This window comes from Leucopleurus acutus (assembly GCF_964270905.1).
Source record: "Leucopleurus acutus genome assembly, chromosome: 1".
In the NCBI taxonomy this organism is placed as follows: Eukaryota; Metazoa; Chordata; class Mammalia; order Artiodactyla; family Delphinidae; genus Leucopleurus; species Leucopleurus acutus.
Window position 1 is genome coordinate 136,313,541 of NC_139142.1, and position 16,992 is coordinate 136,330,532.

Sequence of the window (16,992 nt, forward strand, 5' to 3'; positions counted from 1 at the left end):
ATGAAGTATGCTATGTGAGAAGTGGAACTTAAGTCAGTGGCATTTATTCCACATGGTGTATGAAAGAATTGCCCTGCCCCCTTCACAGGGCAATGGCAATGCTGTTATTTCAGTGTTTTTGCTTTGCCATCATGATTAAAAGTCATCATACACGCAATTACTCTTGAGATCCTTGCTCCAAGAGGCAAAAAAGTGTGTGGGGGGGGTCGTATTTCCCTTCTCATTTTGGTGACCATTTTACTAACAAATTGACATTTATCGCATATCATATCATCAGTTACACTGAAGTGTGAAATATTTACAGTGGGGTCATAGGTCATCCCCCCATTCTTAAATTATCACAATCACTAGAGAAGCATAGATAGTCCCTATTATAAATTCTTTCTCCTCATAATTGAAAATAATTTGATTAGAATGTATTCAGAAGTTAATATGCAGAATAGCACGGTAGAAATTAGATGCCTACTTTAATTATGTGAGATTGTACAAGCTTTATCAGAAAATATATGATCAGCTCTAGGTTATTTATTTTGTGAACAGGAGTCAGCTGGGCCGATTCATATTTTTTAGGTTCTCCTAGAATTTGAGATTCTAAGCATAAATAATTTCAGTAAACATTGTAAAATACAGATGCAGTTGATCTTATGCATGACATAAATTTGTGTGGGGATCCAGATGTTAGAATATGAACACAGGTTGCTTCTCCCTTATGTCCTGTGTGAATGTAGGACTTTTTTACATTTTGTTTTCAAATTTTTCTTTTCCTTACTCACTTTTAAAGATTCTTATAGGAATTCAGTTTATTTTTTGGACTGATCTATCTTTTAATAACTTCTCATTAGGGTTTAGATGAAGGTAGGGACACCTCTAGCCTTGTGTGTATTGTACTAGACCCATCTTTAAAATTTCAAATAGAAAATAGTAAGATTAATTGCATTTGTCCCCAGATATTGCTTTGGAAATCAGTCACATGTTCTTTTGGGCAAGGTACTGCACTTGGCAGTATGAGAGATGTTAACACCAACATTCAGGGCCTCAGGGGCACTGTTCTCTGGGTTCTGTTGCTGGCTTACTTTCTGTACCTTCTCGTCTCCTTTACCCGTTTCTTCTCATCTTCCTGACTACTGGATTTGGAGTGGTTCGGGTTCAGTCCTCAGACCTCGTCTCTATTTAATTTAATTCCTAAGTGAGATTTTGTAGTTCCATGGCTTTGTATATCATCTATATGCTGATGAAGCCCAAAAGTATATCTCCAGTCCTGTCCTCTGTCCTGAACTTCCGACTCATATCTAATTACCAGTTGAATGTCTTTTAGGCATTTCACAGTTACCCAAACCTGAACTCTTGGTTTCCTCTGAAACCTGTTCCTTCTACAGTTTTTCTAATCTGTAAATGGAAACTCTGTTCTACAAGTTGCTCATGACAAAAACTTTCCAGTCATTCTTCTTCCTTCTTTTTCTCTCAGACCATCCATCGTATTGACCCACAAATCTTGTTGGCTTTTCCTTAAAACTATTTCAACAAGCTGACCACCTCTGACTTACCACTATATTCTAAGCCTCTGTTATCTCTTGCTAGGATTATTGCAGTAGCCTCCCAACTAGTTTCCTAGTTTCTGTCCTTGCTTTCCTACAAGGAGTTCTCTCCACCCGATAGCCAAGATGATCTTTCTAAAATATAAGCTCTCCCCCTGACCCTATGGCTTTTTGTATCATTCAAAATGATAGCCAAAGTCCTCACCATGGCCTCAGTGGTATTACACAGTCTGTCTTTCCATTACCTTTCTGACCCTGTCTCCCACAACTAGCCCTCTTGCTTATTCCACTTCCACGCACATGTCAAACACACACTTGCACCTTAGAGCCTTTGAATTTAACATTTCCTCTGCCCGAAGTCCTCTTTTTCCAGCTATCTAAAGGGTATGCTCCTTTACTGCTCAAATATAACCTAATGAGAGGGGCATTCCCTAACTCCTCCCACTCATAGTACTAAAAAAAATGCCCCTAATCTTGATCACTCTATATCCCTACCTTTAGTCTTTTTTGTTGCACTTCTACTACCTGACATATTTTATATTTATTTGATTATTGTCATTCTTCCCCCATCAGAAAGTAAGCTTCAGGAAAGCAGGAACCTTGTCTGGTTTGTTCTCTATTCCAGCTGCAATACCCCCCATAGTGCTTGGCAGTTGGAGACATGCATTATTTATTAAATACATAAACTAAGAGGAGAGTATGTCATATACCATGGTAGAAGTTGGGGACACAGCAATGAAGAGAATGAACCTTGACTTTGACCTTGAAACTTACTATAAAATAGGATAAGACACAGACCCTATATTAAGAATTTGCAATATAGTTTGGTAATTAGAGTTTACAGTATAGTTAAAGCACACACTAGTGACGTTACATAACAGTTTTAAAGAAAAATAATAACAGCAACATGTGACATATAAAGCATCAGAGTAGTTGATGCCGATGGATAAATTCAGCCACATAAACCACAGGGTAGGGAATATGGTAGGTGGAATTTTAATGCATTCTTGTTCTGAATTTCACCTTCAACATTCACAATATTCTGAAGTAAACTTATTTCAAATGTTTCCTTGTGTATACCTTGTCTATACTGGAAAGAACGCAAGCGTTGAAGTGAAATAGACCCGGATTTGAATCCTGTATCTGCCATTCATGAATTCTTATTACCTTAATATCTCTGAGTCTGTTTCTATTATTATCTGTGAAATGTGGCTTATGTTACATACATCATACAGAGATTAGAATAATTCTGTGGACTCTCAGGAATTGTTAGTTCCTCTTGTTTCCTTTTTCCTTTCTCCTCTCTCCTGACTGCCCCATTTATTTATGAACTCCTAAATAATTGAGTATATACTGTGTGCTAAGTATTGTTCTAGATGCTTTATACACATTGTTGAATGAAGTGGGTGTGCTCTCTGCCCTCATGGAGCTTAAAAGTGCAGGATTATGTAGTCAAAGGCTAACTAGGTCAGATTCTTCTATTTCTGTTAATAAACACTATAATTCTCCTATGATCTTAGCTTGAAATTTTAGATTCAGCTTCCTAATCCCCATGTTTCCTAAATTATCTCTGGCCAAAATCTTTTGTATCTATTTCCCCTTTTCCATATCTGTGAATACTACGTAGGTTCATATCACCACCTCTTATGTAGACTAACAGCTTTCTAAGTGCCCCTTGCTCTCTCTGGTTTCTCCTCATTTCTAGTAGTATTGTGGTAATATGCAGCCAGAATTAGGATTTTGATCATATCACTTTTCTGTCCAAGAACCTTCAGTGGCATTTATTGGCCAGCAAATTGAGGACAGCAGAGTTAAAACAATAGTAATGAAAGCTGAAAGACAATGGTATCCTCAAAAGATGAAAAGGAAATGATTGTCTCGATTAAACTATCATTCAAGAGTGAGGGCAAAATAAATACATCTTCAGAAATTAATATAAAAGAATATATATGTGTGTCTATGTGTGTAGACAGGGAGAGAGAAAAAGGTAGTTTGATAGGGAAGGAGGGAGAGTTAGTTTGTAACTGAGGGAAATGCTTTAGGTAGAAAGAAACTGAATCCAATTGAATCCAGAAAGGAATAAAATGAAAGAAAGAATGGTGACTATTTAGGTAAATGTGACTACAAAACAACAGTTGTAGTGATTAGGGGCTTTAAAATGAAGTCAGGGCTTCCCTGGTGGCGCAGTGGTTGAGAGTCCGCCTGCCGATGCAGGGGGCATGGGTTCGTGCCCCGGTCTGGGAAGATCCCACATGCCGCAGAGCGGATGGGCCCGTGAGCCATGGCCGCTGGGCCTGTGCATCCGGAGCCTGTGCTCTGCAACGGGAGAGGCCACAACAGTGAGAGGCCCGCATACCGCCAAAAAAAATAAAATAAAATAAAAATGAAGTCAGTCAAACAAAAAGACTGGACAAAATAATACAAGATGAGAAGAGCTGATTGGAATTATAGCATTCTAAGATTTTTATATTGTTTGAGAGAAGAATAGGGATAGCAATTAACTTTATAGTTTGTTAATAAGTCAGATATGATTTAAAACGTTTGGGTAACAACTGAAAGATAATGAGTGGAATGTATAACTTCGAAACAAATAGAGGGAATAAAGGGATAATCCAATATAGTAGATGGAGAGAGGTATAAAATAAATGAATAGGTGGTAGAAATAAATCCATATTAATAAGTATATTAAATATGTCAACTGATATTGCCAGTTAGTAGATTGGTCAAGTGAAACTTTAAAAAATACAGCTATCTACTATTTTTGACTATTTTAGAATGTATTCCTAAAACGTAAAGACAGAGAAAGGTTGAAAGGAAAAGGTTGGGGAAAAGATACCAGGCAAAAACTAATCAGTAGAAAGCTATTGTGGTTATAGTAACATAAGACAAAGCAGACTTTAAGGCAGAAAGTTTTGTGTTGTTTTGTTTTCTGGGGTTTTTTAAGGGATGAAGATAGAAAGGACTACTATATGATGATAGAAGAGAAAGACTGTGAATACATAGTAGACCTAAGCTTGTATATATAACTAATAACATAACCTTAAAATATGTAAATCAAAAAACTTAACAGAATTACAAAATTTGATAAATCCACAGTTATAGTGGTAGAATGTGTCTCAGTAATCAAAAGATCAATCTGACCAAAATTAAATAAAGATATAGAAGAGTTTAGCATCACAGTGAACAAATTGATCACTTGATCATAGAGCACTCTTTATCAGTCATGTTGAAGATATGTATTATTTTCAGGTACAGAAAACTTAAAGAACTGATTATGTACTAGGGCACAAAGCAAGTCTCAATTAAATTTGTAACATACAGGTCACTTTTTCTGACTATACAGTTAGTTTAGAAATAAATAATAATGTTAACCCTCTCATTCATTTGGAAATTAAAATGCACACATCTGAATAATTTATTGGTCATGTAACACATCATAATGGGATAAAAATATTTACAACTGAACAGTAAAGAAATATCATATATGAAAACTCATGAGCTGCAGTCCAAGTCTTACTTAAAGGATAGTTTTTTGTATATATGTCAGAAAAAAATTGGATATAAATAGGTTTAACATCTAAATCAGTAATTTTTTTTAAAGGGAAGGGGTTAAACCCAAAGAAAGTGGAAGGAAAGGAATACTAAAGAAAACAATTAATGAAATTAAAATTAAAGAAATATTAGTAATTCAAGAAAACCAGCAGTGGGATTTTTGGAAAAATTGCTCAAGTATAACAGAGAGAAGACACAAATAATAAAAGTAGAATTTTAAAAGGGGACATAATTCTAGGCAGAGACTTTAAAAATAAGAGGATATGGGCTTCCCTGGTGGCGCAGTGGTTGAGAGTCCGCCTGCCGATGCAGGGGATACGGGTTCGTGCCCCAGTCCGGGAAGATCCCACATGCTGTGGAGCGACTAGGCCCGTGAGCCATGGCTGCTGAGCCCGCGCATCTGGAGCCTGTGCTCCGCAACGGGAGGGGCCACAACAGTGACAGGCCCGCGTACCGCAAAAAAAAAAAAAAAAGAGGATATAATGAATAACTTTACAACAATAAATTTGAAAACAGAAAATGGACAATTTCCTAGAAAAACAAAACTGTCATTAAAAAAATAAAAAGACCTATAGCAGTTCAGGAAATTTATTCATTCATTCCACAAATATTTATAAAATGTGCCCAGCACAGTGTTAGGCACTGGAGGTACAGTAGTGAACAACAAAAAAAAAGGTCCCTGTTTTCACAGTGCTTGCTTTCTGGTGGTATGAGACAAACAATAAATAAATTGTGTAGGGTGTTGATGAATTCTGTAAAAATAAAGAAAGAGAAAATGGACTGTTTTGTGTAAGATAGTCAAAGAAGTAACATTGAACCTGAAGGAAGTGATAGAGCAAGCCAAGTGGATATTGGAGGAAGAGTGGTCCAGGCTGAGTGTAGGTGCAAAGGACCTGAAGCAGAAAGATGTTTGGTGGAGCAGAGTGAGTATTGTGGATAAGGGAGATTGGCAGAAGCAGAAATTAGTGAGGTAATCAAGGGCCAGATCCTGAAATCCTTGTAAGGACTTTTGATTCAGCACTTAGAAATCTACCCATAAAATGGGGAGGATAATAACTTCTACTCATGTTGTATGTCAGTTATATCACAGTAAAGCCAGGGAAGAATACCTCCTGCTCCTACTCATAAGATTATGGAATTAATTAATTAAATGCATGTAGAATGTCTACATGCATTCAATTAATTAATTAAATGCATTAATTAAATACATTTCTGCTTTATTCAACAATTACATAAACTTTTTTCATCCAGAAGTAATAATCATTTGTCAAACATCTATTAAGTTTGGAGTACCTATATCATGGGCCAGGACTTGTGCAAAGCATAAAGAATGCAAAGGTGATTAAGACGTGGTAGTGTCCCCGCCCAGTATGGAAGACAGACATATAAACAATTTTTCTGCAGTGTGCTGGGGGTTATGACAGAGATACTAAAGTCTGAAGGCTAGGAGAGGCCTCAAAATGTTAGTCTATGAGGGTGTATATTAAAGGAAGTTGTGTGGATGTTTTAAGGTAGCTTATATTTTCCTGTTAATCCAAGGAGAGTAAAAAATTAGGCTTCTCATTTAGCAACAGTTACTGTCCAATGGTGTTTCTGCTAAGATGCATACCTGGAATGTGGCACTTACCACACCTGAGTGTAATTAAGTTAACTAGTGGTCAAGAGATAAGCATGGTAAGAAATTTTAGAATTTGAATCATGGTATAGCCATAGCATTTCAGATGACTAATTCTTTGTTTTCAAAGTTGGTTCACCATGATGTAACACTACTTGCTTTTCTTAACAGTAAGTGCTATATTGCAGCTTTTTGCCAGTCTTCATTGTTAAAGTTTTATTAGCCTTCCTTTGTAGCGCACATAGCCTGAGTCTTAAAGCACAGAGATAACTCTTGCCTTTCAGCCTGTTTTAGTGGGTTTTAAAAACCCAGCTACCTGAAACTTTCTAGCTAACATGTAATGCCCGCTTACTACGTGCCAGGCGCTGTCCTACGTGCTTTCCTTATCTCACTGAACCTCACAAGTTTATAACGTAGGGACTGATTTCCCCTTTTCAGACTTGAGGCACTTGAGACAAGGTGAGGTTTAATAACAGGCCAGGTTCACATGAAGAAGTGTCAGAGCTAGCATCAGAGCCCAGGCAGTGACTTAGAGATTACAAACCTCACTCTTCTGCCTCCCCTGGTAGATTGGCAGTGATTGCAGAAGATTCCTTGCTTGGAAAGATTCAGTGTGATGGTCTTAGCCTGATTGAAATAGGTCAGCACCTTTGTAAGTTTTGAATTATGAGTTCCCCTGTTCTAGGATGCAGTTAAGAACACTTAAACATTACCACATACTTTTTTAGGTCCTAGCATATATATGTTCTGCCTCAGTTCCAGTCTTGTCGTTGCCATTGACTAACTGTGTAAGCTTGGACAAGTTTTTTAACCTGGCTTTTAGATGTTTCTACCGCAAAAGGAAGGAATTTAGATAAGACAGTTCTTTATATTACCTATTTGCTCAATATATTATCTGAATTTGTACTCTACCAGAATTAAAGGTTGGTACCAACTTTTTTGTCCAGTCACATAGAACCTATGGTTCCAAGTAGAAAAAGAAAGTAAGGAAGTGTGGAAAGTATAGATGTTCTCTTTTACTGGTCTCCTTGTTATTTTAAAAACTCAAAAAGTTTATACCAGGCCACTTAGCTTTTACAATCCTAAAGTGTATATATATTGTGTGCTCAATTTTAAGGGCTGGGACTATTCCCAGAAGCCCTGTGCTGGTCACAAACAAAATGGAACGCTCAAGGACTCAGAACTAAAAATAACTTATAAAAATACTCCCTCTATGCACTCACTGGAACAGGTAATTACTGTGGCAACAAACTAATTTGAAGTGTTAGCGGTTAATTAAAACAATGCAGAGGTGTATAGTTGTCTTTCGGTGTAACCAGAGCCTCCATTCAAACTTCATTAATCACTTTACAGTGTTGAGAAAGATCAAGACAATTGAGGTCAAGGCAATTGAGATGCAGTATCCACTGAAAATAAACAAATTCCTTTTCTCTGGGTAGAATGCCATTTGCAGAGTTAAGGGACACACTGGACTCATACCTGGCACTGCTTTTGTCATCCACTTCTCATTGATGATTAAGTGTTAACTTGGTACTCTCATTGCACTGTAAACCAAACCACACAGCATCTTTATTGCTCGAAATCGAACCCAAACTTCCACGGATGAATTAGCATGCGTCATAATTAAATCATCAAGCCTCCGCTTTTAATTCATGTGGAAATAGGAGACCCTTCTTTTGGAAAAGAGATCGGCTTTCTTGACAAGCTAATTAAGTTGCCGAACTGTCCAGTATGGTATATATACTGGATTATTTGCTAATCATTTCCCTATCGCTCCTGTTGGTCTAAAACATCCAGGTGTACTCATTGTCCAGTGTAACATCACTGTTCTTTTTACAACTTTTGAATCCTTGTGTATGCATTCAACTATTTATCTTTACATTTCAGCCTTCAGTTAGTGATTCTAATATCTAGTATTTTATTTTATTTATTTTGTGGTACGCGGGCCTCTCATTGTTGTGTCCTCTCCCGTTGCGGAGCACAGGCTCCGACGTGCAGGCTCAGCGGCCATGGCTCACGGGTCCAGCCGTTCCGCGGCATGTGGGATCCTCCCGGATCAGGGCACGAACCCGTGTCCCCTGCATCGGCAGGCAGACTCTCAACCACTGTACCACCAGGGGAGCCCTAATATCTAGTATTTTATAATGTTGAAATTGGAAGAGACCATGATAATTCAAGAGGAAAAATAATATGTCATTATTAAATGTTACATATTATATTACCTGGAATAAAGTTACTAAATTCCTTCAAGTCATACTTCAAATTGGCTTCGTCCAACAAACTTCTCTGTCTTGCACTGAGAAGAAATACAATGTAAGTTTTTATATATTAATTTATTACATGAGGTCAGATATATCATGAATCAAATCATGACATGTAGTTTCACATTTTAAAAGTCTGATGTTATCATAGGTAGTAAAGTAACTGGTAATTTGTTATAAAACCAGTATAATATAAGAGTTCCACTTTAAAAACGTGTATCACTTTATACAAAGTACAAAAATGTTTTAATAATTTAAGTTTTATAATTTAATAGTATTTATATATACTAGGGAGGTTGGTGTTTAGAGAAAGTCTTTAGACACGTATACAGATTAAAATACTCTTTGGTAAAGTGAACAATTGCTGATTTTTATAAGCTTACCTTTCCTTTAAATGAGATATACGTGAATTTCTCTACAATTAATTGATAAAATAAAGGCTAAGTTTACCTTCCATAATAGGCTTAACCTTTGTCCACTCAAGTAGGAGAAGCAGAATGAATTTTTTATAACAGTCCTATGTATGGATATATGCATTAATGTTGATATATATGTTTTTTCTTAGTCATGCCTGATTTTACAACATTTTATATGTGAAAAGTTACAAATACTTGTAGGTTCTTAATAACTGAACGATTTCTTTAAGTCAGTCACTTTAAAAACACTTGTCAGTGATTGCACAACTCTGTAAATTTTCTAAAAATCTTGAATTGCACACTTAAAACAAGTGAATTTTACCATATATAATTATACCTCAATAAAGGTGTTAAAAATGAATATTTATGCCAAAACAACAGAAAATGATGTTTTCATTTTGATAATAGTAAAATATATGTTTTGTTTTTGTTTTATGAAATAAGCAGTTTTTGTAACTGTGTGGTGATGCGTGTTAACTAGACTTACTGTGGTGATCATTTCATAGTATATTCAAATATTGAATCATTATGTTGTACACCTGAAACTAATATAATATTACATGTCAATTATGTCTCAATTAAAAAATAAAAGGAATGAACAATGTTTACTACTAGGTCATTACCCAGTAAAAATTGGGAGCCTGGTAAATTTATTTAGCAACTTGGTATGTAAGGATGGGGAATTCCTGAGAAGCTAAATTCCATTCCCTCACATCTTCCTTACCCCACTTACATCTTAACACTAGCTGGGTGAGGGGAAGATCAATTGGATCTTGGCTAATATGTAAAATCTTCTCTGGAGCAAGATTTTAGTTCTTCCAAACTAATTTGTTTCTTTATACCTATATGGACTTGTAATAACAGTGCTTGTTTATGTTATTTGGTTTGTTTTGAAATTTTTATATAAAGCAAATTGTTTTTGGATAGTTGGTCAGAATGGCATTCCTTGCAGTGCATGCATACACATTTTATTTCAATACAAAAGGTCTTGATGAGATGTAATGGTATTTTATTTCTGCAAACATTCTCTTACTCTTTTTCATAAATGAATGTATTCATATTATTTGATTTAAATTGTAATTATTTCACTCTATCTGATCATTTGAGCTTGCCTCTGTTCTGTAGCTTTTTAAAAAAATACTGAGAGATGCCAGCTTTAGGAAAAGATGAACCTCATACTTGAGCCTTGTAACTGTGTGACTTTGTACATGAATTTATATCTTAAGCCATGTGTTTTGAGATTATTTTGATGAAATGTAGGGATGTAGTTTATCTGTATATATAACTGAGATAAAAGGGAAACCTCCCATTTTATGTGGCTCTGTACCATGCTTAGCAGAGAGCTGTAGAAGACACACACACACACACACACACACACACACACACACACACACACACACACACACAGAGTGACAGTATGTTGTAAGGGATCTGAAGCCAGAAGACTTGGGTTTAATGTCTAGTTCTGCCTCTTACTGACTCATGCCATTGGGTAAACTGCTTAACTTCTCTATGCTTCAGAGTTCTGGGCTCTAAAAAGTGTATAATTATACCAGCATTACCTCAGAGGGTTATTTTAAGGTACTACATAGTGAATCACTGTGTAAACCATTAAGCTCAATAGAAAATGTAAATTACTACTGTTATTAGTGTTCTTTGAAAGTATCATATATCCCCTTGCTGAGGATGTATTCAGATATACATTTATGTCCTTAACCACTTGGTAGGTTGTTTAGTGATCCCAAGTGATTTTATTATTTTTTTATCTTCCCGTAGAGCATATCATGTTCCAAGTGGGAAAATATTAGCTGTAAAGGTAAGTGCTGGATAAGTTTTATGAAATTCATGAAATTTTTGATGCTCTCCCCGCCCCCAAGCCCCCTTAGCTTGAGTCACAGGTATTGTCAAGAAATGAAGTGCTTTAAGGTCTGGGTGGTGGGTGGTGGGTGATGGAAGCTCTGGCCCTGTTGTGACATTCACGTCTTTTAAGTGCCTCCGAATGCTCAGTTGTAAGCTCCTCGAATTGTGATTCATCATCGTCACCTACACTTCTTTCTGTGTTCCCGGCTCAGTGGCATCACTGTCTTCCTCATCTTACAGTTCAAAAACTTAGTAGTTATTCACTCTTTTCTTTCCTTCATCTGCCACATCCTGTAAGTCACCACATCCTGTCAGAAATTTCCCCTGAAATGGGTCCATGTGTCACTTTCTTTCTATTCTCATTGCTTTGGCCTTGTATCAGGCCCACATACCTCCTACCTGGACTTTTATAATAATTTCCTCACTGTACCTTTCACTCTGCCACTGGAGTTGAGAAGTTGAATCCCCGATCTGATACCCCTCTTAGCACCCCTCTTCCCCCAGCCCCAACAGTGTACAACATAAAGCCTATGATGTCTACCTCGCTTCTTTACATCTTTATGGCATCCTGAGATACCCTAACACCGCAGCCCGAATGGAGTGAAGCTGCGCGTAACTCAGGGATCTTCTAGGCAACTACCTTAGATGCTTCTTACTTGTTTCCATTGTGTTCGTGGTCACACCCCATCCCTGCCGTACTTCAAGATCCCAGTCCTGCCCGTGCTACTTTGGATTTAATCTCTGGCATTGGCTGCTGGTGCTTGATTTTCCCATCATTTTATCTCAGATTTCCCTAATGGAGTCTCTTGAATTGCACCTCTGACTGAAACCTTTATTACCTCAAATTAACTCTATAGAACTCCACTTCCAAACTGGGCTCTTAGCTAACAAACTGGTCAGGCCTGCTTTGTTCCTTACTCCCCTGCAAATTGGTTAGGCACTCTACAGATAGGCACCTGCCTACCTTTACAGCCACATCCTCTCCTTTACCTGCATGTTGCTTTCTGTTATGCCCATTATCTTCTGTCTCTGGGCCCTTAATAATGAAAGCTTTTATTTTTTGAATGACTACTATATGCCAGATATTGTGCTAGACTCTATATTGCTATTATCTTTAATCCTTAAAAAACTAAGCCTATTATTTTAGATTTGAGGGCACTGAGACTCAGAAAACTGAATTGTCCAAGGTCACACAGATGGAAGAGCCAAGGCCAAGATTTAAAACAAAATCCATCAGCTCCAAAGCACATGTCTTCTGCTATACCCTGTAGCTTTTATATAAGTTATTACCATTGCCCATCCCTTTGACTTCCATCTATCCTTTCAAGGTCCATCTCCTCCAAGATTCCTTCTTAGCTAACCATAGTGAGAATTCAGTCTCTTTCCCCAATACTTGCATAGTATATATTTCTGTATCTTTTTATCTTATCTAGGAAACTAAGAATCAGAACACTTAAATTGCAATTGGTTGTACCTTTTAGTAAAGTTAAACCAAAACTGAGACTCAGCTCTTCCATACCACACCTAATATAGCACCTAGAATGTGTTACGTGTATTATCAAGTCTAGTTTTAACAACTCAAATAGCTTTTGGTGAGACACTACCACAGAGCTCCTTCTTGGGATATTTTCTTTGATATTCCAGCCAAACTAGGTTTACAGAATTGTAGAACTGAAAGAGACCTTAGAGATCATCTGTCATGGCCCACATTTGAAAGAGGAGGACCCTGGAGTCCAGACAGTTTCCAGGGTAGGTACTGTAGAGGCCAGGTTCCACCTCAGTCTTCCCCTGAGTTCACTGAGTATAGCTCTGTGGTACCAGCTCGTCATTGGGTTGTTCTTTCTGTACGTTCTGAGCTCCCTCTTCATTCAGAGGACACCTCCACCAACTCCAACACTGTTTTCCTTTTTATCTAGTTATCTGTTTGTTCCTCCGATGTCAAAACTTTTAGATTGTTGTCAGTGGTGTATTTAAAGACAGTCAACTTTAGGTTATTTATTACAGGAGAGGGGAGCACTGCTATAAATCACCCCCCAAAACTTAACTATTTCGCCTTGCAAGTGCATTATAATTTTTCATAATTTCATACATTTTGAATTATGTTTAACCTAGGCTGATATTAAAATTCTTCTGCATGATTATTTAGTTGGGTGTGGCTAACAGTTGTTTCTGGAAAGGATTAAACGCAATTTTAAAGAAAGGACACATTTTAAAAAGAGCTGTTAAAGTAGTAGAGACTTTCAATAAATGAAAACAGTAGGGCTTTACAAATATACTATTCACTAGACCTGACCATAAAACTGAGCTACAGAGCAGGGACTGTATTGTATTGTATCCCTCAATTCTATAAAATCACATATGAGATGCTCAAACTGAGTTGAATGAATGAATGATTTGAGTAGATATGATTATTGTGTTTAAACTTTTTGTTTAGCCCTGAGCTTCTTGGCAGTGAAGGCAAAAACAATTTTTGTTTATATAATAGTCATATTCTAAGAGAAAGAAATGTATCATTTCTTTAAAACAGGCAGAGTTTTTTTATTAAATCTTAGGAGTGTTATTTAGTTTCCAAATATTTGGGGATTTTTCCAGATATCTTTCTGTTACTGATTTCTATTTTAAATCCATTGTGGTCCAGGAACATACTTTGTATAACTGGAATTATTTTAAGTTTATTGATGTTTAATTTTTGGCCCAGAATATGACTTATCTTGGTAAGTCTTCTCTGTGCACATGAAAAGAATGTATAGTCTGTTGTATAGGATGTAGGATAAATGTCAATTAGATTAAGTTGGCTGTTAGTGTTGTTCCAAATTTCTGTATCTTTACTGATTTTTTATCTACTTGTCCTATCAACAAGAAAGAAGGGTGTTGAAATCTGCAGGAACAATTGTGTATTTGTCTGTTTTTTCTTGAAATTCTATCATTTTTTACTTCATATTTTTTGAAGATCTGTTAGGTTATTTAGGATTGTTATGTCCTCTTGATGAATTGGCCCCTTTATCATTATGAAGTGATCTTCTTTATCCATGGTAATATTCTTTACTCTGAAATCAACAGTGTCTGATGTTAATATAGCTACTCCAGCTTTACTTTGACTAGTGTTAGCATGATACAGCCTTTTACTTCTAACCTGTTGTATCTTTATATTTGGGATGGATTTATTGTAGACAGCATATAGTTGGGACTTGTAGTTTAATCCAGTCTGATAATCTCTGTTTTTTAATTGAGATATTTAGATCATTTACATCTCATATGATTATTGATATGGTTGGATTTAAGTATATCAATTTGCTCTTTGTTTTCTATTTATTCTGTCTGTATGTCCTTTTTTTAAGCAGCTGCTTTAGAGTTTGTAGTATACATCTTTAATTTATCATAGTCTACCTTCAAGTGATTTTAATTTATTTTTTATGTATATATTTTTGGCTGTGTTGGGTCTTCGTTGCTGCATGTGGGCTTTCTCTAGTTGCAGCGAGCAGGGCTACTCTTCATTGCCGTGTACAGGCTTCTCATTACGGTGGTTTCTCTTGTTGCGGAGCACGGGCTCTAGGCACATGGGCTTCAGTAGTTGTGGCGCGTGGGCTCAGTAGTTGTGGCGCACAGGCTTAGTTGCTCCGCGACATGTGGGATCTTCCTGGACCAGGGCTCAAACCCGTGTCCCCTGCATTGGCAGGCATATTCTTAACCACTGTGCCACCAGAGAAGCCCTACCTTCAAGTAATATTGTGCCACTTTACCTATAGTGTGAGAACTTTACAACGGTATACTTTCATTTCCCTTATCGTCACCTTGGTTATCATACATTTTACTTACTCATGTTATAAACTCCAGAATACATTGTTACTGTTTTTGCTTTAGACAGTTGTCTTTTAAAGGCATTTTAAATGTAAGAAAATATTTATATTTACTCACATTTTTTCAGTGCTCTTTATTCTCTTGTGTCGATCCAGATTTCTGTCTGGTATCATTTTCCTTCTGTCTGCAGGACTCCATCTTTTACATTTCTTATAGTGCATGAGTGTCCTGGCAATGAATACTTTCAGCTTTTGCATGTCTTGAAAAGTGTATATTTTGACTTTAAATTTTGGAAGACATTTTTGCCAGATATAGAATTCTAGGTTAATCGTCCTTTTCTTTCAGTAGTTTAAAGATTTCGTTTCACTGTTTTCTGCATTGCATTCATTCTTACCGTCATTTAAAATCTTTATTCCTCTGTACATTAGAACTGACGTCTTTTCTGACTGCTTTTCTCTTTTTTAAAAATCTTTATTGGAGTATAATTGCTTTACAATGGTGTGTTAGTTTCTGCTTTATAACAAAGTGAATCAGCTATACATATACATATATCCCCATATCTCCTCCCTCTTGCGTCTGCCTCCCCCCCATCCCACCCCTCTAAGGCGGTCACAAAGCACCGAGCTGATCTCCCTGTGCTTTGCAGCTGCTTCCCACTCGCTAGCTATTTTACATTTGGTAGTGTGTATAAGTCTGCTTTTAAGATTTTTTTTATCACTAGTCTTATGCAATTTGATTTTGGTGAGATTTTATGTAATTCTCCTCATGATTCCTGTACTTAGGATTTGTTGAGATAGAAATTTGTGGGTTTTTAGTTTTCATTAAATTTGGAGAAATTTTAGCCATTATTTCTTCAAGTATGTATCCCCCCCACACACACATTTGGGAACTTAAATTGCATTTATATTAGGTCACTTGAAGTTGTCCCACAGCAAAATGATACTCTGTTGTTTGTTTATTCTAGGCTTTTTTTCCTAACGTTTCACTTTTTTTTTTTTTTTTTTTTTTTTTTTGCGGTACGCGGGCCTCTCACTGTTGTGGCCTCTCCCGTTGCGGAGCATAGGCTCCGGACGCGCAGGCTCAGCGGCCATGGCTCACGGGCCCAGCCGCTCCGCGGCATGTGGGATCTTCCCGGACCGGGGCACGAACCCGTGTCCCCTGCATCGGCAGGCGGACTCTCAACCACTGCGCCACCAGGAAAGTCCCACGTTTCACTTTTGAATAGTTTCTGTTGTCAAATGTTCAGGTTTTTGTCCTTTCATCTGCATTGTCTATTCTGTTATTAATTTTGTTCCGTATATTTTTCATTTCAGACGTTGTACTGTTTATCCCTGGAAGTTTACATGGGTCTTTTTTACATCTTCCATGTCTCTACTTAACATGCTCCATCTTTCTTCTACCTTCTTGCGTATGTGGAATATAGTTATGATAACTGAATTAATGGTCTTGCCTATTAATTCTATGATAAGTGTCATTTGGGGGTCAGTTTTGTCTGATTGCTTTTTCTCCCTATTTAGGGTTGTATTTTTTAATACCTTATAATTTTTTACTGGATGCCAGTCGTATGGCATAGGCTCATTCCTGTAAATATTCTTGAGCTTTATTCTGAGGTGCTGTTTAGTGAATCTGAAACAGTTTGATCCTTTCAGGACTTGCTTTTAAGCTTTATGAGATGGGATCATCCCAGTGGTTAGTCCAGAACTAATTTTCCCCAGTCAGCTGAAGCAGTCATCTTCTGAATACTTTACCCCAATGCCTTGGCAAATACAGGTTTTCCATCCTGGCTGGTGGGAACACAAACTCTGCCTAGTGTGAGGTTTGGAGATTGTTTCTCCTGGTTCTTTCTGGGGGTTCTTTCCCTGGCCTCAGTAGTTTCCTGACATCCACGTGCTAGTTGTTACTCAGCTGAAGACTTCAGGGGTCCTCTGCAGCTCTCTGGAGCTGTCTCCTTTTGC

The 16,992-nt window shown here is 37.1% G+C and overlaps 1 protein-coding gene across 2 annotated transcripts in view; it reads left to right on the forward strand.

The window, feature by feature from the left end:
* MAP2K5 (mitogen-activated protein kinase kinase 5) overlaps positions 1-16,992 on the forward strand; it is a 267,148-nt gene that overhangs the window by 69,607 nt on the left and 180,549 nt on the right. For both annotated transcript variants that reach the window (XM_082838889.1, XM_082838890.1), the window contains exon 9: positions 11,156-11,195. In XM_082838889.1, coding sequence (XP_082695015.1) covers positions 11,156-11,195 — 40 coding nt within the window. The remainder of the gene's footprint in view (positions 1-11,155; positions 11,196-16,992) is intronic.